The following is a 26,587-nucleotide window of genomic DNA, read 5'->3' as shown; positions in this document are numbered from 1 at the left end:
TCCTTCTACCGCCATACCTTTGGCTGCTATTGCCTAAGCAACTCCTCTTCTGCCCATCCTATCCCATCCTCCCTTCAGGAGACTAGGTTTTAGTTCAGACCGGTAGTATGAAAGGTTTGGGGAGAGACCCGGGACGCTTGGAGATCCCACTAAGTGAGACTATGCGAGGACTGTCCGAAACTACAACTCCCAAATGCACCAGCACCCGGAATCCCCGCCTCCCCGTCGCGCGGTGCATTGTGGGCGATGAGTCAGGGCTGGGACGCCCAGCGTTGTACAAGCGGGACAAGCCAGACGGGTCGGCGTCCAAGGAAGTGGCATCTGGAGAGGCTCAGAGATGCAAACAGTGGGGCGACAGCTGCTGAAGTTGAGGGGCCGAAGGTGTGTGTATAACAGGAACAGTTGGGGGACAGCGAGACTGGGAACCGGGCCAGAACTAAACTCCTTACTCCCCACAGCCTGCGACCCAGTGAGTTCCTGGGGCAGCCCTGGCCTGTCCCTGCCCGTCGACCTTACGCTAGTGGGACCAGTCAGGTAAGTGACAGCGGTCCTGGAAAGGCTGTGGAAGCGATTCCACCGCGGCTTTCACCACCTTGCTACCAGTAGAGGTCTCCCTCCTCCATGTCACCTGGTGGCAGTTCTGACACCGAAAGTAGGGGAAAGGGCAAGCCAGGGTGACCCAGGATCAGACTAGGGAAAAGGCAACGAATCCACCCAACCCCCACAGCTAGCTCTTCCTTTGAGCTCTCCTTAGCCCCAGAAACTCTTTTCCCAAACTGGCAACTATCCCTTTCCCTAGGCGGTTCTGGACAAATCAGACACCCTCTCCTCAGATGCTGCCACCAAAGAAAAACCAGCCAAAGCGGTATGTGGCTGGGAGGCAGAGTTTACCAAAGCCTGGGGGTGGACCTGCCCCAACCAGCTCCCTGAAACACCTTTCTCCCTGCCCAGGAATCCAAGTCCTTTGCTGTGGGGATGTTCAAAGGCCAGCTCATCACTGAGCAGGTGTTCCCATATCCATCAGGTAGGAGGAAGGTCAGTACTGTGTGTGGTTCAGGGATATCTTCTGAAACATCACCCTGACTAGCCTGTTCCTTTCTTCTCCACCTATGCAGTGCTCAACGAGGAGCAGACTCAGTTTCTCAAAGAACTGGTGGGGCCTGTGTCCCGTTTCTTTGAGGTGAGGAATAACTTTCATACAATCCCTGATGGGGTAGGTGGAGATGTGAAGGAGCATAAAAAGAGCCTGGGCCTGGCACCCATGGCTCACAGCTGTAATCCTGGCTACTCAGGATGCTGAGATCTGAGGATCATAGTTTGAAGCCAGTGAAGCACGAAAATCCAGTGAACTACTCAGAAAAAGCTGGAAGTGACACTGTATGGCTCAAGTGGTAGAGTGCTAACCTAGAGCAAAAGGAGCTCAGAGACAGCACCCAAGCCCTAAAGTCCCAGAACAGCCCCCACCCACCCCAAAAAAAGCCTGTGTATGAGATCCTTTGCTTTCTTTCCAGGAGGTGAACGATCCTGCCAAGAATGACACTCTGGAGCGAGTAGAAGAGACCACTTTGCAGGGGCTCAAGGAGCTGGGGGCCTTTGGTCTACAAGTGCCCAGTGAACTGGGTGGTGTGGGCCTCAGCAACACCCAGGTGAGAGGAGCCTCTTATTCAGCAGTGTTCCACCCTACTCCAATTTGGCAGTTCAGCTCCTTCTCACTCCTAGGACCGAGGTCTTCTCCAAGCCAACTGCTATGCCTAGGGGGTGCAGAGCAGCATGGTGGAACTGTTGACTTTCTCAGCTGTGTGGACAACCCTTACCCTAAAACAAAACACCATATACATGCAGTCTCTTACTCCCCATAGATCTCACCCTGGTTCCCAAGTCCTTGAGAACTGACAACAGTAGGGTAATAGAGCTAAGGCATACACCAATACCTCTCACTGAAGTACCACCCACCTACACACTGCCTTACCCACCAATACCCAGTGCAGGAGATGGCACCTAGGGCTTTACACATGGTAGACACTCTACTACCCACTCTATCCCCAGCTGCATTGCTTTTTTTTTTTTTTTTTTTTGGGTCCGGTCGTGGGGCCTGAACTCTGGGCCTGGGCGCTGTCCCTCAGCTCTTCAGCTCAAGGCTAGCGGTCTACCACTTGAGCCACAGCGCCACTTCCGGCTTTTTTCTTTTTGCTTATGCGGTGCTGAGGAATCGAACCCAGGGCCTTGAGCATGCAAGGCATGTGCTCTACCACTGAGCCACCTTCCCAGCCCTGCATTGCTTTTTGATTCCTCTTTCCTTCCCCACATGGAGAAATGGCCCAGACCAGGTCCTGCCCTGTTGTCCACACTCTCCTGCTAAAGGCAAGACCCTGTGAAGCCAGTTACAGCCCAGATGTCTGCTTCTCCTACAGTACGCTCGCTTGGCAGAGATTGTGGGCACACATGACCTTGGTGTGGGTGTTACCTTGGGGGCTCATCAGAGCATCGGTTTCAAAGGCATCTTGCTGTTTGGCACAAAGGCCCAGAAAGAAAAATACCTCCCCAAAGTGGCATCTGGTAAGGCAACCCTGAGACTCAGTGATTGGGAGGTGTCCTGGGCTTGGAACGATTCCACCAGTTGCTATTTAGATCACCCCCTAGTTGGCATATCCCTTGGGGGCGCAAGTCCCAGAAGGCATCAAAGTTCTGATGGGAAAATGCAAAGAAACTGGATTGTGCCAGAGATGTTAAGAAGATCTGCCTGGGAGGATAAGGGGAGATGACAACAGTTGGATACCCATCAGGACTCCTGGTAAAAAAGCTCTCTCCTCACCAGGAGAGTCTATAGCCGCCTTTTGTCTCACTGAACCCTCAAGTGGGTCTGACGCAGCCTCCATCCGAAGCTCAGCTGTGCCCAGCCCCTGTGGAAAATATTTCACCCTCAATGGAAGCAAGCTTTGGATCAGGCAATCTTTATCCCTCTTCTCCCCCTCAACCTAATTCAGCCTCCTTTGCTCTGAGCCCTCCATGCTAACCGCCTCCTCATTCTTCCTCAGTAACGGGGGCCTGGCAGACATTTTCACAGTCTTTGCCAAGACACCAGTTACAGATGCAGCCACGGGGGCCGTGAAAGAGAAGATCACAGCTTTTGTCGTGGAAAGGAGCTTTGGAGGTGTCACCCAGTGAGTGGGTTTGGGGAGGAAGTGGTAAAACCAAAGAAGGGGAGCAGCCACAGGGAACATGGCTGTTATAGGTCACCCTGAGGGGTAGTGTGTGCAAAAGCAAAACATGTAGGCACTATGTGCCCTTTGGGATGTATGTATGGAACTGACCCACAGCCTTAGTACCATCAACCAAATCCAATGCAGGGAAGCAGGATATAGCCAGGCCTCTCTAATCCCAAACTACAAGGGGTACAATGTGTACATGTGCTAACAGTCTGGGAGTTACAGTTCCTCCTTGATCATAAGAAATGGAGGGAAGCGGGGCGCCGGTGGCTCACACCTGTAATTCTAGCTACTCAGGAGGCTGAGATCTGAGGATCACGGCTCAAAGCCAGTCTAGGCAGGAAAATCCATGAGACTCTTATCTGCAATAAACCACCAGAAAACTGGAAGTGGCACTGTGACTCAAGTGGTAGAGTGCTTGCCTTAAGCTGAAGAGCTGAGGGACAGCGCCCAAGCCCAGAGTTCAAGCCCCATGACCAATAAAAAAGGAAGAAAAGAAGGAAGGAAACATGGCAATCATGTTTTCATCTTGACTTTCCTGCCCTATAACAGTGGACCTCCAGAAAAGAAGATGGGCATCAAGGCCTCAAACACTACAGAGGTGTACTTTGATGGAGTTCGGGTGCCATCAGAGAATGTACTGGGTGAGGTCGGGGGTGGCTTCAAGGTCGCCATGTACATCCTCAACAATGGAAGGTTTGGGATGGCTGCAACACTGGCTGGCACCATGAAAGCCATCATTGCCAAGGCGGTGCGTATCCTGAGTATATTCAGACCTGACTCCAGAGCTGGCCTAAGCAAATCATGTTGTCCCCCTTTCCATGTGTCCCTGTTCCCTTGCAGGCACACTCTACTTTAGAGACCCCTCCCCTCCTGGCAGCTCCAGACCTGCTAGCTTAGGTCTCCAGCAGGTGTGGACTTAACTCTTAGTTGTTGCCAAAGCCCATTCCTCCATTCTAATCCCAGCCCCCACCTAGACAGACTACAGACCCATAGTAGGATGGATTTGTATGCTCTCTTCCAGGTAGACCATGCTGCTAATCGTACCCAGTTTGGGGACAAAATTCACAACTTTGGGCTGATCCAGGAAAAGCTGGCCCGGATGGCTATGCTGCAGTATGTGACTGAGGTGAGGGGACACCAATGCCTTTCTTTAGAGCCATGTGGGGCTTTCTTCAGGGTCGGGTCAGACTACAACTCCCAGCAGCACCTGGGGCAGTGGGTCTCCAGCTTTACACCAATGCCCTAGGGGATGCGGGGAGGCATAGTCAGTCCAGCTTCTGTGAAGGAAGTAATGCTGTTCCACTGAGGTGCTTCCCAAAGATACTGAAAGTTCATCTACTCCATCCTCACTCATCTCCTCCCCTTTTTAAGAAGTCCAATGTTCAGAAGCCCCTGGTGTACCATGTCAGAGGACCACATATTTAGATGTACTTAACCATAGAGTAAGAAGGTGAATGCAATGGGCCCTGGGGGATGAGATCAGACCTGGTCTTGGAGATTTGGGTGTCTGACACAGCCCTTTACAATTTTCTTTCCCATGTCCCAACCATACCATCTCAGTCCATGGCTTACATGCTGAGTGCCAACATGGACCAAGGATCCACGGATTTCCAGATCGAGGCTGCCATCAGCAAAATCTTTAGCTCGGTAAGGACTCTGACAGGAGGGAGAGTCCGGTTTGACAGCTCAGCCCCCAAACCAATTTCATCTGGCATTTTGTCCCTAGGAGGCTGCCTGGAAAGTGACAGACGAGTGCATCCAAATCATGGGTGGCATGGGCTTCATGAAGGTGCAGGCGGGTCTTTGGCAAGGGCAGTTGGGTGGAGCAGACGTGCTCATCTCAGCAGAGGCTCACGATGTGTCTTCCCCTGTGCTAGGAGCCTGGGGTAGAGCGCGTGCTCCGAGATACTCGCATCTTCCGGATTTTCGAGGGAACAAATGACATTCTTCGGCTGTTTGTGGCTCTTCAGGGCTGTATGGTAAGGAGGGGAAAAGGGGAGAACAGATGGGATTACGGTAAACAGACGGGGATCACAGGGATTCCTGATTGTTCGACCCTCCTGCCCCACAGGACAAAGGCAAGGAACTCTCTGGGCTTGGCAATGCCCTAAAGAATCCTTTTGGGAATGCTGGCCTCCTCCTAGGAGAGGCAGGGAAACAGCTGAGGCGGTAAGTTGAGGGGACAGGCCAGGGGAGGGCAGGATGGTAGCGTGTAGCAACCTTTTCTTCCCTCTTCTTCCCAGGCGGGCAGGGCTGGGCAGTGGCCTGAGTCTCAGTGGAGTTATCCACCCGGAGTTAAGTCAGAGTGGTGAGTTGGTGAGTAGTCAGGGGTGGGGCAGAGCCTGCAGTAAGGGCTGCCATGGATGGCTCCTGAGCTACGTACCCGCCCCATCTCCTCAGGCAGTACAGGCTTTGGAGCAGTTTGCCACTGTGGTGGAGGCCAAGCTGATAAAACATAAGAAAGGGATTGTCAGTGAGTGTGCTCTGCCTCCTACAGCCCCTCCCCCCTCCCCGGCCACACACACACCTATGTCCCCTCCCTCAGCTACGGCCCCATCCTCCCTATTTACCTGACAGATGAGCAGTTTCTGCTACAGCGCCTAGCCGACGGGGCCATTGACCTTTATGCCATGGTGGTGGTTCTCTCCAGGTAAGAAGGCAGGATGGAAGGCCTGAGCCACAGGGTGCTGGGCCAGGGGCACACCTCAGGGCTATCTTCTACTTCCCTGCCAGGGCCTCAAGATCTCTGAATAAGGGCCACCCTACAGCCCAGCATGAAAAAATGCTCTGTAACAGCTGGTGTATTGAGGTGAGCCTTGAGACTACCCAAGGTAGGTGGGGGCTGAAGGCACAGGCCTGATCACTTTTTCCCTCTTCCCAGGCTTCAGCTCGGATCCGGGAAAACATGGCTGCTCTGAAGTCCGACCCACGGCAGCAGGAACTCTTCCGTAACTTCAAAACCATCTCCCAGGCAATGGTGGAGCGAGGTGGTGTGGTCACCAGCAACCCCCTGGGCTTCTGAATTCTCTCAACCAGGGCCTGACCACATAGCTTTCCACCCCACCCCCCCAATCCTGGGCACCCTTGTTTACCCTTGGAGGGGGCCTGTGTTCCCAGGATTGTGCCTGTTCACAGGAATACTTGGTGCCTCACAATACAGTTTCTAACAAGGCAAGCTTTGCTTCTGGTTCTCAGTTCTTTCCCTCTACTGTCTACCTCCCTCCCAAAGAAAGGAGCCAGAGGCTTGGGGAGTTTGCCTCTATTGCTTTATTTAGTGTTTTATACAAGTAACTAAAATAAATAGAACAAAGGCAACTACATGCCCCCCAAATACCAAATACCCCAGCTTCCTTGGACTACGATCTAGGTTACCTAAACCCCTTCTTCCTCCTGGAGTACCACTGACCCCCTTCCCTCACCCTGCACAGGACAGCACTGCCTGGGTGCCTGGAGGAGATCACATTGTGGAGTAAGAAGGGACTTAGGAGACAGGGATTCTTCATATAAAAGAGGAAATGCCTATTTAAAAAATAGTCCCCAAAATATAAGAAAAGTCTATTTTTACCCCCCAAAAGGCTTATAAAAAATAAAGCTAAAAAACCCCAAAGGGCCCTCCCTCCTTGCCTGCCCTTGAAGGAAGGGGAAGGACCAGGCACTGCTGGTGAGAGTCACAGTGGCAGTAACAACATTATGGCAGGCAGCAGCCTCTAGGCACTGTAAGGGAACAATGAAATAGGATTGACAGAACAGAAGCACCAAACCAAGAGTGGTCAGGCCCATGGTACAGACCCAACACGGCCCCATAGTGGGCTCTACATCACATCTACAAAGAACTCACTGGGGTTGCCCATGGCCATGTGGAAGCTCTGGCGGCTAGCTGTCAGTTCTGGGGGCACAGAACCCAGGTCTCGGACTGGAGGGGCCCCTGGGGGCTGCACTGCTGCAGGGACAGGGGGTGGAGGTGGTGGCATCATGACCACCATCATGGGATTATAGGGGAGAGCCATGCCAGGGGGAGGGCCATAGGGATGAAGCCCTGGATGGGCTCGGAGATTAGGAGCACCGCCCGCTGAACCCCTGGATGGAGGAGGGCCCCCACTCCCAGTCCCACCAGCTTCCCCACTCCGCCGAAGGCTGCACCCCCGGCTGGAGGGCTCAGACTCACTGCCGCTGCCAGACTTGGACTCAGGGGCCCGCTCCTCAGGCCTCCCTGTCCGTCCGGCCCCCCCATCACTTCGTGTTGACCCACTGCTCCGGCTCCCTGTGAGGGGAGATTGGATAGAACAAGTGAACATCAACCCAGTCCTCTGGCTTTGGCAGCCCCTGTTCCATCTAGCCTGTCCTCCCTAGCTCCCCTCCACTGTGCCCTGAGTCTCTGGCTGCACTGGTATCGGGATGACTTACCCTCACTGTGCTGACTGCTGGCACTGCCGCCCCCGTAGGTGTAAGATGAAAGCTCATGGTAGGGTGGAGGCTGGGGACTGTAGGGATGAGGAGCTGGATATTGGTAGGAGAAAGTGGGCAACAGGGGCCAAGGAGTGGCCCCAGGCAGCGGAGCCAGGGTGTCTTGGTCTGAAGCCCCACTGGAGCCATCATTGTCGTTCAGAGACAGGTTGACAAGGTCTGGAAAACATAAAGGTTAAGAGTAACAAGTCTTGGCTTTCAGAAGCCAAGCCTCCCAAGAATAGAGAGAAAAATAGAGACCATTTCCCCAGAGCCACTATGACAGGGGTCAAAGAGGTTACAAGGGCTTTGACATGAGCCTGCTTATAGGTTAGGGCCACCACTAACCCAATATGCTTTTGTGGGACTCAGCAAGAGGTGCCCTTTTTGCCCTACCCCAGGGGACACAGTTCTGCAGCCAGTATATGGCTTATTCAGCAGAATTTGGTTGTCGATCAGCCACCCTGGTCTCATCCTTGGCCAGTACAGGACACACTACCATGATCATCAATGACAGCCCTGGCTGTAAGTCCAGTTGTTATAGAAGCAGGACAAGGTAGACCGATTTGCTCTCCTAGGGCCAGGGCTGGGGACTTACAACTCTCACAGCCACCACTGAGGTCCCCGAAGACATAATAGCATTGCTCAGAGAAGGTGATCTTGTTCACAGTGTGTCGGATGAGACCCGCCTTCAGCAGCCCACTAGCGTACTTGCGGGCTTCTCGACGCTCAGGAAAGCCCTCCACATGATGATAGAGCCAGTCGACCACATCTGAGCCTGAAATCACCCACAGTGGAAAAAGGCCTCAGATTCCATTTACTTATTTTTTTGACAGTCCTGGGGCTTGAACTCAGGGCCTGGACACTGTCTCTGAGCCTCTCTGTGCCTCAATGATAGTAGCTCTCTACCACTTGCACTACAGTGTCACTTCTGGCTTTTTCTGCTGTTTATGTGGTACTGAGGAATGGAACCCAGGGCTTCATGCAAGCTAGGCAAATACTCTACCACCACTAAGCCACATTCCTACCCACCAAAGGCCTCAGATTCTCCTCCCAATATCCACCTTTACCCCTGCCTGCACCAGGGGTGCACCAGGGGTCGCTTCCTCTCCTTCCCATGCCACATTGCACAGGGCCCAGCAGTACCCAGAAAGGCATTGGGGATGGTGATCTTGAGCCACATGCGGTCCCGAACTTCCAGCCCAGATTCTGGAGCTGCCATTGCTTTGGTCACAGATGCCATGTCCATATGGATGGAGAGACCCCGGCCCTCACAGCCTGACAGAGGAGACAATAGAGAATGAGAGAAAGGGTCCACTGGCACAGGGTTAACAGGGAAGATCACAGTTGGCCAGTCTACCACAAAGTTGGGCTGGGGGTTCACCATCAGGAAGAGAGGATCCAGATGTAATAGTGCTCATGGATGATGAGCCTGGATAGGCTGGGAAGGTGCCAGTCAGAGCAGCAGAGTGTGACACCCAGGCAGCAGGGTCAATCGGCTGGATAGGCTCATCTGAGACAAAGATACCAAGTTAATCACTTCTCAATTTCAGGAAACCAGCTCTGTCACTCCAGAACTCAAGCCTCCTGTTCTATCTCTTCCTTGAGACCCCCACCCCCCCCAACCCATATCCTACAGTATGAGATCCAGACCTACTTCTGGCCTCTCCACTCCCCAATCTCCTGACTTCAGACTCCTGATTATCACTTACTTCGAGGGAGGGTGAAGTAGGCCTGAGGAGAGGGATCCCAACACTTGGCAACAGTCAACACAATGGGGCTGTGGGAAAGAGAAGGCCAATCAAGACAAAGAAGAGGTCTCAAGAGGCCCAAGACTTGGGGCTGGGAAGATGGCTCAGTGGTAGAGTGCTTGCCTCGCATGCATGAGGCCCTGAGTTCAATTCCTCAGCACGACATAAGCAGAAAAAAAAAAAAAAGCCAGAAGTGGCTCTGTGGCTCAAGTGGTAGAGTTCTAGCCTTAAGCTGAAGATCTGAAGGACAGCACCCAGGTCCAGAGGTAAGGCCCCACAACCGACCAAACAAAAAAAGAAAGAGGGCCAAGGCTTGGCACTAGAATGGACTGAGAGACAGAGAAGGAAAAGTACACACATGGCTGGGCCACAGAAAGGGGGTGGGGGGTCGTCATCTATAATGTGGACAACTCACCAACTCAGATAATTTTTAAAAATACTGCTAGCTGGGTGCCGGTGGCTCATGCCTGTAATCCTAGCTACTCAAGAGGCTGAGATCTGAGGATTATGGTTCAAAGCCAGCCCAGGCAGGAAAGTCCATGAGACTCTTATTTCCAACTAACAACCAAAAAACTGGTAGTGGGTCTGTGGCTCAAAGTGGTAAAGTGTTAGCCTTGAGCAAAAAGAGCTCAAGGACAGCACCCAGGCCTGGAGTTCAAGCCCACAATCAACAAAAACAAAACACATACTCCAGGAGAAGAGGAGGGAGTGCATACATGCTGTACAATTTTATTTACAGCAAATATCAGACAGGTTACACTGAACCATGCTGTTTCAGGATTCATGCATAGTAGAAAAACCATCAAATGAAGCAAAGATGTTCTTGACCAAAGAAGTCAAGAGGGGGCTAGGAAGTTGGCTCAGTGGTAGAGTGCTTGCCTAACATACATGAGGCCCTGGGTTCAATTCCTAAGCACCACATAAGCATCAAAAAGCCAGAAGTGGTGCTGTTGCTCAAGTGGTAGAGTGCTAGCTTGGAGCTGAAATGCTGAGGGACAGCGCCCAGGCCCAGAGTTCAGGTCCCATGACTGACCAAAAAACAAAAAAGAAGAAGCCAAGAGGATGATTACTCTCTGGGGGGAGGAGGTTGGAAGTGAAAGAGGAAAGTTAAGCAGTGGATTTTCTGAAGTATCAGCACTTTCCTGTTTCATGATCTAGGTGGTACTGATATGTGTAGTCACGCTAGCATTGTTTCATTCTACATTCCTGTGCAAAATGAGTCTTATCTTGTTTTTTATTTCAAAACAAAAGGTGAGGGGCTGGGAAGGTGACTCAGTGGTAGAGTGCTTGCCTTGCATGCATGAGGCCCTGGGTTCAATTCCTCAGCACCACATAAGCAGAAAAAGCCAGAAGTGGCACTGTGGCTCAAGTGGAAGAGCACTAGCCTTGAGCTGAAGAGCTGAGGGACAGCGCCCAGGCCCAGAGTTCAGGCCTCACGACCAGACCGCCTCCCCCTCCCCAAAAAAAAGAAACAAAACAAAAGGTGAACTAGTCAATAGACCTAAGGACCTGAGACCAGCTCAGAGGCTCACCCAGGCTTGTGCACAATGTCTCTCAGTACCCGCACGGCATCATCATTGCTCATGTTTTCAAAGTTCATGTCATTCACCTGGAAGTAAGGGAAATGAGTCAAAGGCAGGATGGAAAGGCACTCTCCCTGACCAAGTGAGGAGAGCAGCCCACCCAGCACACCTGCAAAAGCATGTCCCCAGGTTCGATGCGCCCATCAGCTGCTACAGCTCCCCCCTTCATGATGGAACCGATGTAGATGCCTCCATCACCCCGCTCATTGCTTTGGCCCACAATGGAAATGCCCAGGAAGTTGTACTTCTCTGTGGAGGTAACCCATGTAAGAAGGAGAAGGGGAAGCCCCTGGAGACCCATGCTGCCCCTTTCCCCGGCCAGGCTCCTCCATACCCATGTTGAGCGTGACTGTGATGATGTTGAGAGACATTGTGGAATCTGTGACACTGCTGAAGGATGAGGTCTGGGGTGGAAGAAGGAAAGGATCTGGACTGCCCTTCAATAACCTAGAAATAAGCCTGAGGCTTCTGTGTCCTAGGGACCCCCTTAAACGAAGCCCCACTTGTCCCATGAGAGCCCCCTCACCCTCTCCATGCGAGGTGGCCGCTGCTTCCTCCGCCGTCGGTGGCGCTTCAGAAGGCGGGAGGCACTGCTCTGTTCCGTGGAGCTGCTAAACCTGACAGCAGTTGGGAAAGGAAGCATTTGGAGGCTCAGATGGTTCTCATGGGGCCATGAGAAATAATGAGAGAACTGTTTGCAAGGAAGGAAAATAAAACAGAATAGGGGAAAGGAGGGAAAAAAATCCTAGGAGACAGGTAGAACCATACCTACTCATGGTATCGTCCTCATCTGAATCGCCCAGGCTGGTACTCTCCAGCTCACTGGTCATAAGGGTAGAGGAGCTCTCATACCCAGCCAGATGGCGCTCAAGCCTTGAGGGACCGCCGGGCCTGTGACCCCCAGCTACACATGAACAAGAAAATTAGCAAACAGGACTCCTGTCCTTCATATCCTCATTGAGGCTGAGGTCTGGCCCCCTTCCCGGCTCCCAATCTAACCAGCCATTCCAGGGCCTAGTCCCCCTCACCGCCATGCTCACTGCTGTCTCTCCTTCGAGGTCGTTCCCGCCTCAGTGACACTACTGACTCCGTTTCTGTCTCAGGTTCCAGATTTTCATGGCTGCTGGACACATTAGGGCTAGACAGGCAGAGAGATAAGTTTCCAATCCAGGTCAGTAAGGACAGCGCTCCAAACTGTCAGTCTCTCCTCCCAAAGGCCTGGATTCCCTCCTCATCTCCCTCCCCTGGAGTCAGGAATACAGAAGACTCACTGGAAGGATGGAGGCCTTGAGTCCCCAATGCCACTGGTCCTCTCAGGTGGCAAAGGGGGTAATGGTGGGGGTGGAGGCACCAGCTCTGTCCGAGATTCATGGGTTGGGGGAGCCATTTCGGGTTGGGGATTATCTGATGACACTAGCTAGAAGAGGGCAAATGAGAAAACGTAGCTCCATTGAGATGGGGAGCATAAAAGACAAGGCTCAAGGAAACAATTAGCAAGGGGACAGAGTCTCAGAGATCCTGGGGAAAGAGCCTAGAAAAAGAGTAGCTCCAGAAATAGAAGGCTAAGGGACTCACAATGGCTCTTCAAGTAGGTAATGGGGCAGACAATGAAGGATACCAACTACTGGAAAGACAAGGCTATCAAAACAGACTAAAGCTCAGAGCAGCTTGGCAATGAGTCAGGGCCACTTACCCAGGATACCACCCTTCCATTGAAGCAAGGCAAGCGAGCACTGTCATCTGAAATTTCTTCCTTCACCACCCTACAGACAGACACACGAGAGGTCAGCAAGGCTAGGCTAGCCATCCCCACCCTCGATCCTAGTCAACATTTCTCCCAATCTCCATCCAGTACAAGGATGTTAAGTCTCTCCTGACCTAAGTCCTCTTTCCTTACTAAAACTATTCACTCACACTCATTTTCTCTTCCCAATATATCCTTAAGAGCACAAAACTGTTCAAAAGATTTCCTTCAGACTGATTCAATTCTTCCAGGACAATTTCAAAGGCCACCTCCCATGGTTACCCAGATGTCTAAAATACCTGTCTGACTTAGGAGTCTGGCTGGCAGTCTCCCTCCAATCCCATCCCCATACTTCACACTATCTGCCTCAAAGAGCTTTGGTCCTCATAGAAGCCCCTAGTGTTGGGGCTGGGAAGGTGGCTCAGTGGTAGAGCGCTTGCCTTGCATGCATGAGGCCCTGGGTTCAATTCCTCAGCACCACATAAGCAAAAAGAAAAAAACGGGAAGTGGCACTGTGGCTCAAGTGGTAGAGTGCTAGCCTTGAGCTGAAGAGCTGAGGGACAGCGCCCAGGCCCAGAGCTCAGGCCCACAACCGGACCCAAAAAAATAAAAAAGAAGCCCCTAGTGTTCCACTTCCCTTCTGTTTTCTTTAACTCACACTAGATAGCAGTCCAAATATGTGGTCTTTGCCTGGGTAAAAACACTCATTAAGGCTGGGCGCCGGTGGCTCACGCCTGTAATCCTAGCTACTCAGGAGGCTGAGATCTGAGGATCGCAGTTCAAAGCCAGCCAGGGCAGGAAAATCCATGAGACTCTTATCTCCAACAAGCCACTAGAAAACTGGAAGTGGCACTGTGGCTCAAGTGGTAGAGTGCTTGCCTTGAGCTGAAGAGCACAGGGACAGTGCCCAAACCCAGAGCTCAAGCCCCACGACCAACAAAAAAACAAAAACAAACAAACAAAAAAAACACTAAGATGGAACAACAAAACCAAGCACTGGTGGCTCACTCGTGCCTGTAATCCTAGTTATTCAGGAGTCTGAGATCTAAGGATTGCAGTTCTAAGCCAGTCTGGGCAGGTAAGTCCTTGACACTAATCTCCAATTAACCACCCAAAAAAAAAAGCCAGAAGTAGAGCTGTGGATCAAGTAGTAGAGTGCTAGCCTTGAGTAAAAAAGCTCAGGGATAGCATCCAGGCCCTGAGTTCAAGCCCCAGAACCAATACAAACCAAAACAACACCACCAACAAAAATATCCATTAAGATGAAACAACACTATCTCCAAATCACCTCCAAATCACTTCTTGGGAGGAAAGCTCCCAAGAAGAGAGAAAGCCAGGCTTCCCATTCCCCTGTGCTTCACTTGGCACAAAACAGCCCTAAGCAAGCTCCTCAGTCTAATAAATCCCAAAGCCCAACCACAAAGGATCAGTATCTCGAACAGTTTCTTGAAGTGGACTGGATTTGTCCCTTCTTCTTACCACTCCCCATCCATCCAATCATTAACACAAATTCTGTTCAGCACCCAGCACCATCCCTTACACTTAGTAGGCATTAACAAATACCTGTTGACTAAATGAAAAAAAAAGAAAATCCATAGGAGTTATGAGACTTTCATACACAAACCCTCACCCTCATATGGGGATATCTGTCTGATAACTCTTTAACAATATGGTTTGAGAGAGTTGGATATATGCCATCTTAGTCTATTTGCTATCAAGGTAACAACACGGGCCAGTCTGTACCAATCTGCTCAATATATTGCAGTTTTTTTTGTCACTGAATCCCAACCTGAGCATAGCTCAGCCATCCTGTATCACTAGAATCTAATCTATGGTGCTAGTCTCAATTCTAATAAAAATGGCCACTTGCCAAGAATTTATAATGTGCCATGCACCTGAATTGAGCATTTCACACTACGATCATCTCCATGCCACAGATGAGGAAATCAAGGCACAAAATTTAAACTGCTCAAAATCACAAAGCTGACAAACAGAATCTTAATTTAAATCCAACAGAATTCCCATGTTGAACAATCTAAGTAGATTCCAGTTCGTTAAGTTCTCTTAGCCAAGGTTATATTCTCCACTGGACTCCAGGATCTTACCAGGTAGGGAAGTCTCCTCATCTTTTGTCCCTAGCACACACCTACACCTGTTACTGTCAACCCAGATTGTCCCAACCTAATCCAACCAACCTTTAAAAAGGTTGAGGACCCAGAGGGCTCAGTCTCAAAGGATATAAATACAAGAGGGTTTATTCTGCACTATTTACATTCCCAGTCTAACTGAGGGTCACCAAAAAGATTCCAAATTAATCCAGGATTGGCCAATCTATTCTAGTATAGCCTACAATGTCTCAACAAGCAGTTGTCTGCACCAATATAGACAATATTCCAATAGCATTATCTGTACTGGCTAATACAGGCCTCAATTGCCTTATTTTATCCTGTATTAACTGACCCAATAAAATACCTGTCCCTAAGAGAAACTTAAAAACCAACCCAGTTTAGTCAAGAATGACTCGAGTTTTTCTAAGAAAATCTACCCTGGACATCTCAATATAGGCCTTTTTGCATTAGTATAAACTAGGATGTCCCCAAAATAATCCTTACCGATTATAGGCCAAAACATGTCAAATTGCCCCAGAACCATACAATCTACATCAGATTACAGAATATTCCTACACAGTCTATTCTTCAGAACTGCTAACCATATATATACCAAACTACCAGATTGATCAATCTGTTTTAGTACAGTCCAGAATATCCTCCAAACCAACCAATGTGCCTCCATCTATTCCAGTAAAACTTAACCTCTATTCTGGTTTACTAAAGCCCAGTCTTGGCTTTCTGTAGATTCGAGTACCAGGGTCCAAGGATAACCTTAGCCTCCTGGGATAGGCAATCGTCCTCAGCATAGTACAATCTGCTCCACTATAGGCAGAAAATTCGATTGTAGCTCGGTGCCCCTCCATATGGCCCAATCCGCTCTAGTTCGGCCCCCATCCTTCCCAGCCTAGGCCTTATGCTCACCCGAAATCCTGATCCATAGACTTGAAAAAGTACTTAGCGCCTGCGGGCCGCTGCAGAACGCTCTTGAAATCGCCGAGGGTGATGCGCTCGGCGGGAACGGGGATCTTCACCAGGTACGGTGTCTCTTCCTCATCCAGGTGGTAAATCACCTTCGTTTCCCCGACACCACCGCCCCCCGTGCTGCTGCCCGCCATGGTCTCGCCCGCGCACTCCCGGGCTTCGCCGCCCACCCAACGCAGCAAAGAACCCCCGCGGCGCCTGCGCACAACCGAAAACAGATGTGCGAACGCCGACAGGACCCGGCCTGTGTGGAAGACGGGCAGAAGGGTAAGGCGTGGGACCGTCGGAGCGGAGTGAGGGAACCGATGGGGATTGGGGCGGGGGGGGCCGGAGGGCGGGTGTGTATGTGGGGGCGCAGACGCTGCCGCCGCCGACGTGAGCACTCCCCCAGTCCCCGCCCACCTCTCCCCATGCCACGTGATCCTGCCCACGGCGCGCGACAGGGCCCGCCCCATCACGTGGCTCTTTCCGATCACGTGACCCCCGGGATCCTCTTGAGCACCCCGGCCACGTGACCGCTGCCCGGCGCAACGGTCTCCCGGCCCTAAAGGACCCCGCCCCCTGACACCCCCACCCACCCGAAGGGCCACCCGGTGGGCCAGGCCCCGCCCTCCTCCCCGCCCCGCTTTACTCTTCCTAGGCTGGGCCGGCACGAGGAACCAACCAGAATGTGTGCACTGGGAGAAAGGCAACTACTGGGATGGGAGCAGGACTGGGAGTGGGAAGAGCAAAGCCAATTGGGGACCTAGGGTTTGGCTACTCCAGAGTAATTCTGGGATGTGTAAGTTACAAACCCAGGTCTTTGAAAGATGGATTTCAGCTGGGTCTTCAGCCAGCTTTTCCAAAGCCTCCCTCCCAAGCAGGACAATCAGTGAGGGCTATGAACACAAAAGAGCCCACTCTGCTTTATTTACAACATGTAGGCTGTACAAACAGCTGGCCAATATTATTAAAAACAAGAGGTGAGTGATAATCATCACCTTTCTGCTTTCCTTCCTCACTCGGCATGGCTCTGGTACTTCACCTTTGAGCTGCCATGCTCAAAAGGGGAAGTCCAAAATCAAAAATACAACCGGTGTAGAAGAAAATAACTGGAAAGTGAAATAGAAGATGAGGGAGGGGAGTGCTATATTTACACTAGTTTTGTAGACAATTGTTCCACTCCAATTAGAACCCTGGCCCAGAAAGTGAGGGATAACAGGTCTACGGGACAGACTGTGTCCACAGATCCAGACAGTCCCCTCCTACCCGCCCCCCCCCAGCTGACTCCGACAGAATCCAATTTCAAGCCCATGGAGCAGGAAGGCTAGGGTAGGAATGAAGACAATTCCAAACAAGTCTCCTTTGGAAATTCCTGCCTTGAAGTCACAATATCCAAGCTCCAGGGAATAGGCTGAGGACCCCGAGGCTCAGTTCCCAAGTCATGTTGTCATTCAGAGTTCCAGCCCAAGATGGTCATGTCAGGGCTCTCCAGATTTGGGGAGCCCTCCTAACCGCCGGGCCTCTGGCCGGAGTTCCTTGCATTTCTGGCAATAAAAGAAGTCAGGGACATTGGTTTTCTTAATCTTAGCACAGGAGAGGTGGATCCAAGTGCCACAAAGGCTGCATTCAATCATGGGCCTTCCTGCAAAGGGCTTTCGGCAGTAACACGTGATCAGATCCCATGAGTCATCACCTGGTAAAAACAAAGTTTGGTTGGAGTTTTGCCTGAGCTCTTGGATCTACAACCCCCACCCCCACCCCCAATCCTCTATCATTGGGCAGCTGCCCCCTAGGCAACCCCAAACTTCTCACCTGATTCTACCATGATGTCTTCATCCATGACCCGCATCTCGCCTTCACTGGAGCTGGCATCACCATCTTGGCTTGTTTCAGTGCTGCCTACCTCCTTGCCTTCACTGTCAGTGGGGGGAGCTCCTTCAGGGTGCACAGTGGCAGGGGGCCTAGGGGCTTCAGGGGGTGTTGGGAGCACAGGGGCTGGGGCTTCACCCCCTACCACTGCTGCCATTTCTTCATCCTCCTCCTCATCCTCCTCTTCCTCCTCCTCCTCCTCTTCAGAGTCTGTATCACTTGGGGGTGCTCGGGGAGGACCAGGAGGTGGGAGTCTATCCCCTCGCTCTGCCTTTTTCAACTTCCGTTTCTTGCTCTTCTTGATTCGAGACCTCTTTTCCCCATCCCCAGGAGCTGGCCGAGGCCTCCGAAGCACCCCAAAACCAGACCCACCTCCTGGCCCCAATTTTCTGTTCTTTCGGTCCTTCTTTCGAGGCGGCTGGGAGAGATCCCCCTGGGAAAGGGGCACTGGGGTGAGAGCAGCAGGGGGCCGGGAGGTATGTGTGAGGGATGAGGGTGCCAGTGGAGATGCCACTTTGGGCCCATCCAGATCGAAGAGAGAGTCCTTGAGCTTCATCTTCTCAAGTAGGGTGGCACTGTCAGGAGCCTGCAGACGAGAGAAAGTGGACCTTGGGGGTCCTGGCTGATTGGGAGCTGCTTGAGCTGCCCTTCTTTTGGATGATTTTGCTTTCTTAACAAAGGTCTGGATTGTTCGAAGATCTGAGGGGGCTGAGTCCCAGCCATCACTGTCTGCTGCACTCTCACCTCGCAAGGGAGAGCTAGAGCCTGAGGCTGGCCAGTCACTTTCCTTAAAAGGAGGAAGAGACCAGGATCAGCAGGAACCTAATGTCATCCCACCCCCTCCACAAATCTAGCCAGAATATCAAGGACTACACTTTGCTAAAGTATCATACCCATCCAACCAAACTGCCTCAGTACACAAAACTTACCAGTGTCCTGTCTTATTGTCATCTTTTTTTTTTTGGGGGGGGGGGGGCGGGGGTCGGGTCATGGGGCCTGAACTCTAGGCCTGGGCGCTGTCCCTCAGCTCTTCAGCTCAAGGCTAGCACTCTACCACTTGAGCCACAGCGCCACTTCGGCTTTTTTCTTTTTGCTTATGTGGTACTGAGGAATGGAACCCAGGGCCTCAGGCATGCAAGGCAAGTGCTCTACCACTGAGCCACCATCCCAGTTGTCATCTCTTTCTAATCGCTTCCTTTCTGCTCAAAGTCTTAAGCCATCTCTCCACTACTCTGCCCAAACCTGCTTCTCATAGAGACCTATTCCTTTTGTTATTTCTGCAGTCTGGTTTGCTGTCATCTCCCTAAAATTTATTCCAGAAATACCTTCCATTAACAGTAAGCCAAGAGCATTCCAAAATCTTAACAGATACCTTCAAATTCCTCATCAGGGGCTGCTCAAGCCAGCCCAACTCTGTTATCCCTCCCACACGACCACAGCCTTAAATTTTTCTAATTTCCTTAGTGTTGCGTATCATTTCAGGCAAGCTCCTCCCATGAAGTAGTACAGTTCCCCTCAAATGGGTGGTAGTTCTGTCCCTACCTCCTTGCTAGGGGGGATATAACCAGCATAGGCCAAGACAAAACTGCAGAACTTGTTGAAATCCTCAATTGTTCTCCTACGTTTTTCTGGCGGCTGAAAGGAAGGAAATATAGGTCACATGAAAGCCAAACACAAGTGTTAAGGGGACAATCCCACAGACACAGCCCCTAAAGTGAGAAATACAGGAAAGGAGAGGGAGCACAATCAAATGATAGGAGCCAACAAAGGTAAGGAAGGTCTCTTACCTGAGTCTCTGGCTTAAGAGTCGGAGGTGGATCTGTGGAAGCAATAAAAGCTGAGTCAAGCCACTAAGAAAGTCTGCTAAAAAACCCCGCCTTTAAACCTAGGAGGTCCCAGATGAACCCCCCCCCTCCTAGGTTCCCCGCCAGGGCAATAGGCGCCCAGCTGTACTGGACACGCCCCCCGCTTCCCTTCCGCCCCAGGAGGGGCGGAGCCTGGGCGCCGCGCCCTCCAAGGCCTCGCTATAGCGCTCCCCTTCCCCCAACCCAACCGGAGGCCCGGCGCCCCGCCCCCCGCTCGCGGCTCCACCAGTCTACAAGGCTCTCTCGGCGCCCCACCCCGCCATACCGCTCCCGGAGCCCGGCTCGGGCCCCTACTCGCCCCCGTCCTTCACACGCGCTCGGAGCTCAGAGTTCGCACTCGGCCGTGTTCCGCCACCCAGGGCCCTCCGAGACCGCACACGCCGCCCGCCGGCCCCCAGGGTCCAAGATGACCACGCCGAGCCGCTCCCCGCCCTCCGGCCCCTTCCACTCGAGCACGAGGCCGGGCGCGCCCCTGTCCCCCACCCAAAACACACACCCAGCCCTACTTTGCGTCCGGGACAGACCCAGCGAGCTCACTCCCGGACGCGGCCCCACCTGCCCCCCCACATCGTGCTCCCCACAATTTCGCCCTCCCTCCGCCCCCATCCGGGGCTTTGGCCCCTCCCCGTCTCGAGCTCTTCGGGTTCCCCGCCGGGGCCCCGGGCCCAGTCCTGAGCTGCTCCAGCCGCCGCCTCCCCCCCCCACCGTCCACCCCCCCCTGCCCCCCGAACTCACCAAGTCATTACGCTCTGAACCCCTAAACTCAAGTCTCCTCCGCCCAAGCAGCTACTCTCCACAGCAGCCCCGCCGCCGCTGCCGTCGCTGCCCGCCTCACCCTCCACAACTCCCGGGCTCTCAACCTCGCCGACCCCCCCCCCCCCCGCCGCTCAAGTCGCCGGTCTCAACCCCCACCCCGCCCCGCCGTCCTCGCCCCGTCCCAGCTCTTTGGCCCCGCAGCCGCCCCGCCGGTACAGGTCTTTCTGCCACAGACAATACCCAGACCCGCTCTTCTCCCCACAACTACCTGATCACCCTGTAACAATCACCAGGCGATCTCTGGCGGCAACTACCGGAGCTCCGGCACCACCGTCACAAACTCCCCCCGCCGCGGCCAACTCCTGGCCCCCTCGCTCAGCCCTCGGCCCCGTCCTCCCGCCTCCCAACTCTCCGGCCCCCAGCAACTCGGACCTCCCAACGCCAGGGCCCCAAACAGTCGGAGGCCCTTTCAGCCCCTGACCCCCGTACGCTGAGAGCTTCCAGCTCCGACTCCGGGCCTCCTCCCCAACAAACACGGCCAGCTCTCCAACTACCCCTGCCCAACCTCCCACCCCTTTCTCCAAGGGCTCTCAACTCGTCGCCCTCCCACCTCCAGAGCCGGGCCCCAGACCCCCCGCTCCCGCACATCCCTGCGGGGCTTCGGGGCTCGGCCTCCAAGTTTGCCAATTGATTTCTCACCCGCCCCCCACCGCTCGGTGCCGGTCGAGGGCTCACCTTCGGGACTGGGCTCCGCCATGGCTTCCAGCATCGCCCCCTCCCCACCTCCCGGCCCGGTGCCCCCTTCCCCTGAGCCGGGGATCCCAGTGCCGCCTCCGGTGCTCGCTGCTCCTACGGCCTCGCTTCGCAGAAGTGTACGCTTCGGCCGGGCTGGAACTCCAGTCCGCTAGCCGCTGCCGCCACCTCCCTCCACCACAGCCTCCCGCACTCCCGGACCGGGCCCCCCTCCCCCCGCGCCGCCGGCCGCCTGCTCCCTCCACCTCCTCCTCCTCCTCCTCCTCCTCCTCTCCCCCCCACCTCACTCCTCGTCCGTCCTCCCTCCCTCCCCGCCAGTGCTGGCGCGCAGTGCACCAAGGGGTATGTAGTCCGTCGGGGACCACGGAAAAGAGAGCGTAAGAGCCTCCAGAACTTCAGTTCCCAGCAAGCCACGTGCTGAAACATGCGCAGTAAAAACGCTCCCTCTCCCCTGGGGAGTGGCGGGGAGAGCAGGAGCCTTAGAGTAGAACGGAAAAGCGCGCGCAGGCTCCTGGGAAGTGTAGGCTGGGCGGGACCAAGAAAGAAGAGGAAGAAGGGATTAAAACTCTCGGCCACCATACTGCCTCATTTGCACCTTCTTTCTCCCCAGAGGGACCGCCCCACTTCCGGCCAGACGGAGAAATGGTTGCTGGGAAATGAAGTCCTTCTGGTAATAAAGGCCTCCTCTTCCCAGTTTTGTCCACAGTTGGAATTCCACTCCTTAGCAGCTCACATGCTGGCATAAATTCTGCAAATGACATGCAACTGAAGATACTCCTATTACCAGCTGCCACATGAGTATCTTTTCTTTCCTTCATCTATTAAACTGTGATAGGCTTAATCTAAAGCAGGTGTTTTCCAACTTCTCAGAAACTTGCAATAAAAATCAGCATACTTGAGTGGGCACCGGTGGCCGCCTGTAATCCTAGCTGCTCAGGAGGCTGAGATCTGAGGGTCACAATTCAAAGCCAGCCATGAGAGGTAAGTCCCTGAGACTCTTTATCTCCCCAAAACCACTAGGAAACCGGAAGTGGCACTGTGGCTCAAGCAGTAGAGCTCTCGCCTTGAACTGAAGAGCACAGGGACAGCGCCCAGGTCTAGAGTTCAAACCCCACGACTGACACTCCCCCCCCCAAAAAAACCCAGTATACTTTTAAAATATCAGAACGTGGCATAGCACATAAAACTTGTTTCAGAGGATGGGAAGGTGGCTCAGTGGTAGAGTGATTGCCTTGCAAGCATGAGGCTCTTGGGTTTGATTCCTCAGCACCACATAAGCACAAAAAGCTGGAAGTACTGTGGCTAAAGTGCTAGAGCATTAGCCTTTGGCTGACGAGCTGTGGGACAGCGCCCAGGCCCAGAATTCAGGTCCCACAACCAACCAGAAAAAACAAAAACAAAAAGCACACTAAAGGTTCATGAAAAAAAAAAACGCAAAAATATTCCACTCACAGAAAAATGTACCTGCCATCTAAAGTTGTGTCTCAAATAGTAGAGTGCCAGCCAAGGCAAAACAACAAAAAGTTCTCAAGGCCCTGAGTTCAAGCCCTGGAGCTGGCATTGTGTGTGTGTGTGTGTGTGCGCGTGTGCACCAGATACCAAATAGTATACATGAAAAGCCTACAAAATGTGGAATAACAAATTTTAAAATATGTAAGTAGATAAATATACCCTTTGCAGAGAAGAAAATTCCCCAACTTCAACAAAATAAGCCAAAATTTATTTCTAGTCTTCCAACCTCCTTTTCCCTCATTCCATCTTTTCTCCACCATTGAAGCCCATTAACATTCCAGAGACAAAAAGCAAAAGGAGAAGGGGAAAACACAAGGCAAAATTCAGTTCAGCTTGGTGGTTTCCTCTTTATTGACGTGCCTCCTACCCTTCCAATTTCAGTCCATTCCATCTACCCCAAAAAAAGAAGGTAGTGAAAGGATGGATTGTTGGGGTTTTGAGCCCCTTGGGCAGTTAGAAAGGAAATAGAAACCAAACAATCGCTGGATGTGACAGAGATTGACAATCAAGAAGTCTAAAGAAGAATAGGTCAGAGGGTAAAAGGAAGTGGAAGAAAGAGAAAGGAGAGGTACAAGAGGCCACGTCCACCATTACCCCTCCTGCTGAGAGGGGATGGAGAGAAAGCCTTGAACATTAAAAAGTGTAGGTCCTGAAGAAGGGAGATGGTGTTTGAGCCTGAAGGAGATGGTTGAGTCAAGGAAGGGACACCACCTCTCTCTTTGTAGAATGGGATCCCCCACTTTTGGGGCAGTAGCTTCACAGACCGTAGACACTTTCATCACTGTAGGCAATGTATAGAAAGAAGTCTTCTTCATGGTGTTCCTAGAGTGAAAATGGAAAACGTATTCAGGTAACCAGGCTTCAGTTAGTTGAACCACCTATACTGGGATACATTCTTCAATTCCTTTTTCTCTTGAGACAGAATCTAACTATGTATCTAGATTGGCCTTGCATTTATTATATGTAGCCCAAGCTAAGCTGCCTTCCAACTCAAAATCTTTCTGCTTTAGCCTCATAAGTGCTGAGATTACATGAATACATTACCATGCTCGGTAAGAACATTTTAGCTGACACTTCCTCCAGTTCTAGCTTTCTGCTAATTAACTGGAGAGAAGTGTCTCAAGGATTCATCTTTTGGGACTGGCTCTGATCAAAGATCACAGCCTTAAGAGTAGTTACAATTAAGGGTTTAAGCCCCAGCTCTCAGCAAGAACCATTGTTGCCTTGGGCTTGAACTCTGGGCTAGGGTGTTGTCCCTGAACTTCTTTGTGCTCAAGGCTAGGACTCTAACTCTTGATCTACAGAATCACTTCTGGCTTTTTCTGAGGAGTTGATTGGAGATAAAAGTCTCACAGACTTTCCTGCCTAGACTGACTTTGAACTGTGATCCTCAGATCTCAGCTTCCAGGCATAAGCGACTAGCACAGATAAGAACCATTGTTTTTTGTTTTGTTTTTGTCAGTAGTGAGGCCTGAACTCTGGGCCTGGGCGCTGTCCCTCAGGTATTCTCAGCTCAAAGCTAGTGCTCTACCACTTGAGCCACAGCGCCACTGAGTAATTTATTGGAGAGTCTCATGGAGCTGGGCACTGGTGGCTCACCTGTAATCCTAGTTGAGGAGGCTGAGATTTGAAGGTTGTGGTTCAAAGCCAAGCCTCAGCAGGAAAGTCTGAGAGACTCTTATCTCCAGTTAACCACCAGAAAACCAGAAGTGAAGCTGTGGTTCAAAGTGGTAGAGCACTAGCCTTGAACAAAAAGAGCTCAAAGACAGTGCCTAGGCTCTCAGTTCAAGCCCCACAACCGAAAAGAAAATTACACACACACACACACACACACACACACACACACACACACACACACACACACACCCCTTTAACTGTTCTTTGATATCTTGGAACTGGTTAGACACCTAGGTAGAATCACCATCAGAACAATTCTTCTAACTCACAGGCCTCTGCCCTTCTCTCTATACTCACTTCTCTGTCCAAAGCCCAACCCAAGACTATCATGAAATTTTAAGGCTAGCAAGCCAGCAGGTAAGCAGTCCAAGAAATGCTGATTTTCAACTCTCCTAAGACTCCTCTCCAAAACCTCCAATACTTCCCAGCTACCATACCTGGTAGAGCTGACCCATCGTGGCACTAGTAGGTGGAATGACATTGTTGACAAAGAAAAACAAGGCATCCTCAGCTCGGAGATGAATTCGCTTCCTGATCAAGAAATAGAATTGACCAACTGCCAAAGATAAAAGGTGCAAGAGAGAGAGAGATCATCAACCTAAGAAAAACATAAACCCAACCCAGCTGTTAGGTAGAGTCTCCCCAGAGAGATGGCACCCCCACCCACCCTCAGGAGGCAAATTCGGGACTTAGATCAGATTCCTACCTGTGAGATCAGAAGGCACCAGGTATTTCTTTTTGTCCAGATCTCCTATCCGAGCTTTAGGAGCCTTTTCTACTATCACCTGACAAAAGGAAAATGTAAATTAGAAGATGTAAGGAATACAACCCACAGCTCCACATGTCAAGGACTCAAGCTATAATGTTTCCAGTACTTAGACCTATGCCAATCCCATTTCTCTTTGTCCTGTACACACGGTGCAGTCCTAAGCAGTGATCCTGACCCCACTAGTTCACCTTTATATCGACGATCGATCCCGGATAGCACGTCATAATAAACAACCATCTTAACCCGATGAACAGGATGGTCTACCTGGGTCGATTTGAGCTTCACTGTCGAAAACCTAGCTAGCTGGGAGGATAACCGCACAACCCATGTGAGCTTCCGGCTGTCAAACTCAAGTCTTAAGACCTCCATTCCCACGGATACCGATCTCCCCCCCCCCACTCTCTCTGACTCTCTCGCGCGCGTGCATCATTTCACCCTCAACTCCACTCTTTTCACTCCTGGTTCCAGTACAGTAGTTTCAGGCTTTCCCAGCCCTACCACAAACTGCAGGCTGAACCCCGAGTTGCCCGTCCTGAGACCCAAGCCGAAGCTGTGGCGTCAGCGACCAGCGCCGCCTGGGCCCTGGCTACTGTCCTCACCGGGACCCGGTCCGGGTATTTCTTCCTGATCTTCTCGCCCTCAGAGCGGCGCTTCTCGAACGGATGCTCTTCTTTGTACACGAACTTCATCCTCCCGGGAACCGGGCTGGACCGAGATGCGCAGAGGGAACCGGGGGAGGGGGGCTGGGATAGGGGGCGGCGGCGGCTAAGGCGGCGGCGGAGGAGGCGACGCGCGGGCAGACTCAGCGGAAAGATCCACGAATTTGCGCCACTTCCCTATTCACCAACCCCGCCCCCGACCATCCGGGAGAGCCCCGCCTGCTGAGATACGCCACTGGCGGAGCACATGACCGCCGCAAACGTAGCAACACGCTCAACCTCTTCCCCCCTTTCCCCCCGCGGCGCCCCCCCCCCCCCCGCATTCAGCGTAATCGCTTTGGAACCTATTTGTGGGCTACGCCAGAAACGTAGCAAAGATGGTTGGCTTTTGCTGCTGCTGTAAATAACTGAAAACCCTTTCCCGATCTCCATCCCCCACAAGTCTGGGCAGAAAAGAGGGTAGAAAGTGGCAATGGGGCTTAGTTTTCCAGACGTTCTGTTCTTTTCGGAAATTACGTAGGAGGAAGAGCAGACAATTACAAGGCTGGCTATTCACGAAACGTGTTGTTACGCTGAAGGCGGCCGTTGACACCAAAACAAAATAGTACCCCCAAAAAAGTTGAGTACCAGAAATAACAGGGTAGAAAGGCAACAGAGGTTTAGAAAGACGCATATAACACTTGGAGTTCACAAAGGAGTGGTCCAACAGGAACTGCAGAAGGGATCCGAAAAGTAAGGATTACGCTAGCGCGGAGGAACACTTCAGGTTTGGATAAATCATGTGACCTGGAGGGAGGAGCATCACGTGGCTAGTGAGAAGTAGAGCCGGCTTGGGGAGGAGCCGCCGGGGCGGGGCCTACAGGGAGCAGAAAGGCCGCAGCCCCGCCCCGATCCGCAGGGCGTCCTGGTGCCAGCAGCCCTAG

The 26,587-nt window shown here is 52.3% G+C and overlaps 4 protein-coding genes across 7 annotated transcripts; 1 reads left to right on the top strand and 3 right to left on the bottom strand.

The window, feature by feature from the left end:
• Nucleotides 1-244: 244 nt before the first annotated feature.
• Acadvl (acyl-CoA dehydrogenase very long chain) lies at nt 245-6,384 on the top strand. 2 transcript variants are annotated; one of them, XM_070001571.1, is made up of 20 exons: nt 245-381; nt 459-534; nt 800-865; nt 952-1,024; nt 1,116-1,180; nt 1,512-1,646; nt 2,412-2,556; nt 2,816-2,945; nt 3,036-3,161; nt 3,759-3,957; nt 4,231-4,335; nt 4,770-4,856; nt 4,936-4,998; nt 5,087-5,188; nt 5,281-5,378; nt 5,453-5,525; nt 5,610-5,682; nt 5,787-5,859; nt 5,943-6,018; nt 6,091-6,384. In XM_070001571.1, exons 1-20 carry the CDS (start codon nt 338-340, stop codon nt 6,229-6,231), a joined length of 1,950 nt encoding a protein of 649 aa, XP_069857672.1. In that variant the 5' UTR covers nt 245-337; the 3' UTR covers nt 6,232-6,384. The 2 variants fall into 2 exon arrangements, with proteins under 2 accessions (XP_069857672.1, XP_069857673.1); XM_070001572.1 differs by lacking the exon at nt 800-865.
• Nucleotides 6,385-6,427: 43 nt separating this feature from the next.
• Dvl2 (dishevelled segment polarity protein 2) lies at nt 6,428-16,146 on the bottom strand. Of its 2 annotated transcripts, none has more exons than XM_070001569.1 (15): nt 15,763-16,146; nt 12,680-12,749; nt 12,258-12,403; nt 12,015-12,124; nt 11,755-11,890; nt 11,513-11,603; nt 11,321-11,390; nt 11,096-11,235; nt 10,936-11,012; nt 9,365-9,432; nt 9,037-9,165; nt 8,799-8,930; nt 8,251-8,430; nt 7,614-7,832; nt 6,428-7,470 (listed from the first exon to the last, which is right to left on the bottom strand). In XM_070001569.1, exons 1-15 carry the CDS (start codon nt 15,954-15,956, stop codon nt 7,022-7,024), a joined length of 2,211 nt encoding a protein of 736 aa, XP_069857670.1. In that variant the 5' UTR covers nt 15,957-16,146; the 3' UTR covers nt 6,428-7,021. The 2 variants fall into 2 exon arrangements, with proteins under 2 accessions (XP_069857670.1, XP_069857671.1); XM_070001570.1 differs by having other exon boundaries at nt 12,027-12,124.
• Nucleotides 16,147-16,701: 555 nt separating this feature from the next.
• Nucleotides 16,702-21,237, bottom strand: Phf23 (PHD finger protein 23). 2 transcript variants are annotated; one of them, XM_070001556.1, is made up of 5 exons: nt 21,030-21,237; nt 19,461-19,492; nt 19,216-19,308; nt 17,617-18,460; nt 16,702-17,497 (listed from the first exon to the last, which is right to left on the bottom strand). In XM_070001556.1, exons 1-5 carry the CDS (start codon nt 21,061-21,063, stop codon nt 17,283-17,285), a joined length of 1,218 nt encoding a protein of 405 aa, XP_069857657.1. In that variant the 5' UTR covers nt 21,064-21,237; the 3' UTR covers nt 16,702-17,282. The 2 variants fall into 2 exon arrangements, with proteins under 2 accessions (XP_069857657.1, XP_069857658.1); XM_070001557.1 differs by having other exon boundaries at nt 17,617-18,259.
• Nucleotides 21,238-22,881: 1,644 nt separating this feature from the next.
• On the bottom strand, nt 22,882-25,811 carry Gabarap (GABA type A receptor-associated protein). Its single transcript, XM_070001555.1, has 4 exons — nt 25,605-25,811; nt 24,943-25,021; nt 24,674-24,792; nt 22,882-23,381 (listed from the first exon to the last, which is right to left on the bottom strand). The coding sequence occupies exons 1-4, from the start codon at nt 25,692-25,694 to the stop codon at nt 23,316-23,318; spliced, it is 354 nt and encodes a 117-aa protein (XP_069857656.1). The 5' UTR covers nt 25,695-25,811; the 3' UTR covers nt 22,882-23,315.
• Between the last annotated feature and the right edge of the window lie 776 nt (nt 25,812-26,587).

The sequence above is a fragment of the Dipodomys merriami genome, unplaced genomic scaffold (assembly GCF_024711535.1).
Source record: "Dipodomys merriami isolate MVZ:Mamm:240054 unplaced genomic scaffold, mDipMer1.0.p SCAF_59, whole genome shotgun sequence".
In the NCBI taxonomy this organism is placed as follows: Eukaryota; Metazoa; Chordata; class Mammalia; order Rodentia; family Heteromyidae; genus Dipodomys; species Dipodomys merriami.
This window is presented reverse-complemented; position numbering and strand designations above follow the sequence as displayed.

What these genes read in the sequence shown, in the direction of transcription:
- Acadvl (XM_070001571.1), top strand. Translation starts at nt 338, where the DNA reads ATGCAAACAGTGGGGCGACAGCTGCTGAAGTTGAGGGGCCGAAG. An exon ending in TGGGCCTCAGCAACACCCAG is followed by an intron (nt 1,647 to 2,411) that starts GTGAGAGGAGCC and finishes CTTCTCCTACAG; the next exon opens with TACGCTCGCTTGGCAGAGAT. An exon ending in GGAAGCAAGCTTTGGATCAG is followed by an intron (nt 2,946 to 3,035) that starts GCAATCTTTATC and finishes ATTCTTCCTCAG; the next exon opens with TAACGGGGGCCTGGCAGACA.
- Dvl2 (XM_070001569.1), bottom strand. Translation starts at nt 15,956, where the DNA reads ATGGCGGGCAGCAGCACGGGGGGCGGTGGTGTCGGGGAAACGAAGGTG. An exon ending in CTACTTCACCCTCCCTCGAA is followed by an intron (nt 9,166 to 9,364) that starts GTAAGTGATAAT and finishes TCTTTGTCTCAG; the next exon opens with ATGAGCCTATCCAGCCGATT. An exon ending in CAGTGGTGGCTGTGAGAGTT is followed by an intron (nt 7,833 to 8,250) that starts GTAAGTCCCCAG and finishes TATGTTTTCCAG; the next exon opens with ACCTTGTCAACCTGTCTCTG.
- Phf23 (XM_070001556.1), bottom strand. Translation starts at nt 21,063, where the DNA reads ATGCTGGAAGCCATGGCGGAGCCCAGTCCCGAAG. An exon ending in ATATCCCCCCTAGCAAGGAG is followed by an intron (nt 18,461 to 19,215) that starts GTAGGGACAGAA and finishes CCTCCTTTTAAG; the next exon opens with GAAAGTGACTGGCCAGCCTC. An exon ending in AGACATCATGGTAGAATCAG is followed by an intron (nt 17,498 to 17,616) that starts GTGAGAAGTTTG and finishes TGTTTTTACCAG; the next exon opens with GTGATGACTCATGGGATCTG.
- Gabarap (XM_070001555.1), bottom strand. Translation starts at nt 25,694, where the DNA reads ATGAAGTTCGTGTACAAAGAAGAGCATCCGTTCGAGAAGCGCCGCTCT. An exon ending in AATACCCGGACCGGGTCCCG is followed by an intron (nt 25,022 to 25,604) that starts GTGAGGACAGTA and finishes TCCTTTTGTCAG; the next exon opens with GTGATAGTAGAAAAGGCTCC. An exon ending in CGATGGGTCAGCTCTACCAG is followed by an intron (nt 23,382 to 24,673) that starts GTATGGTAGCTG and finishes TTTTCACTCTAG; the next exon opens with GAACACCATGAAGAAGACTT.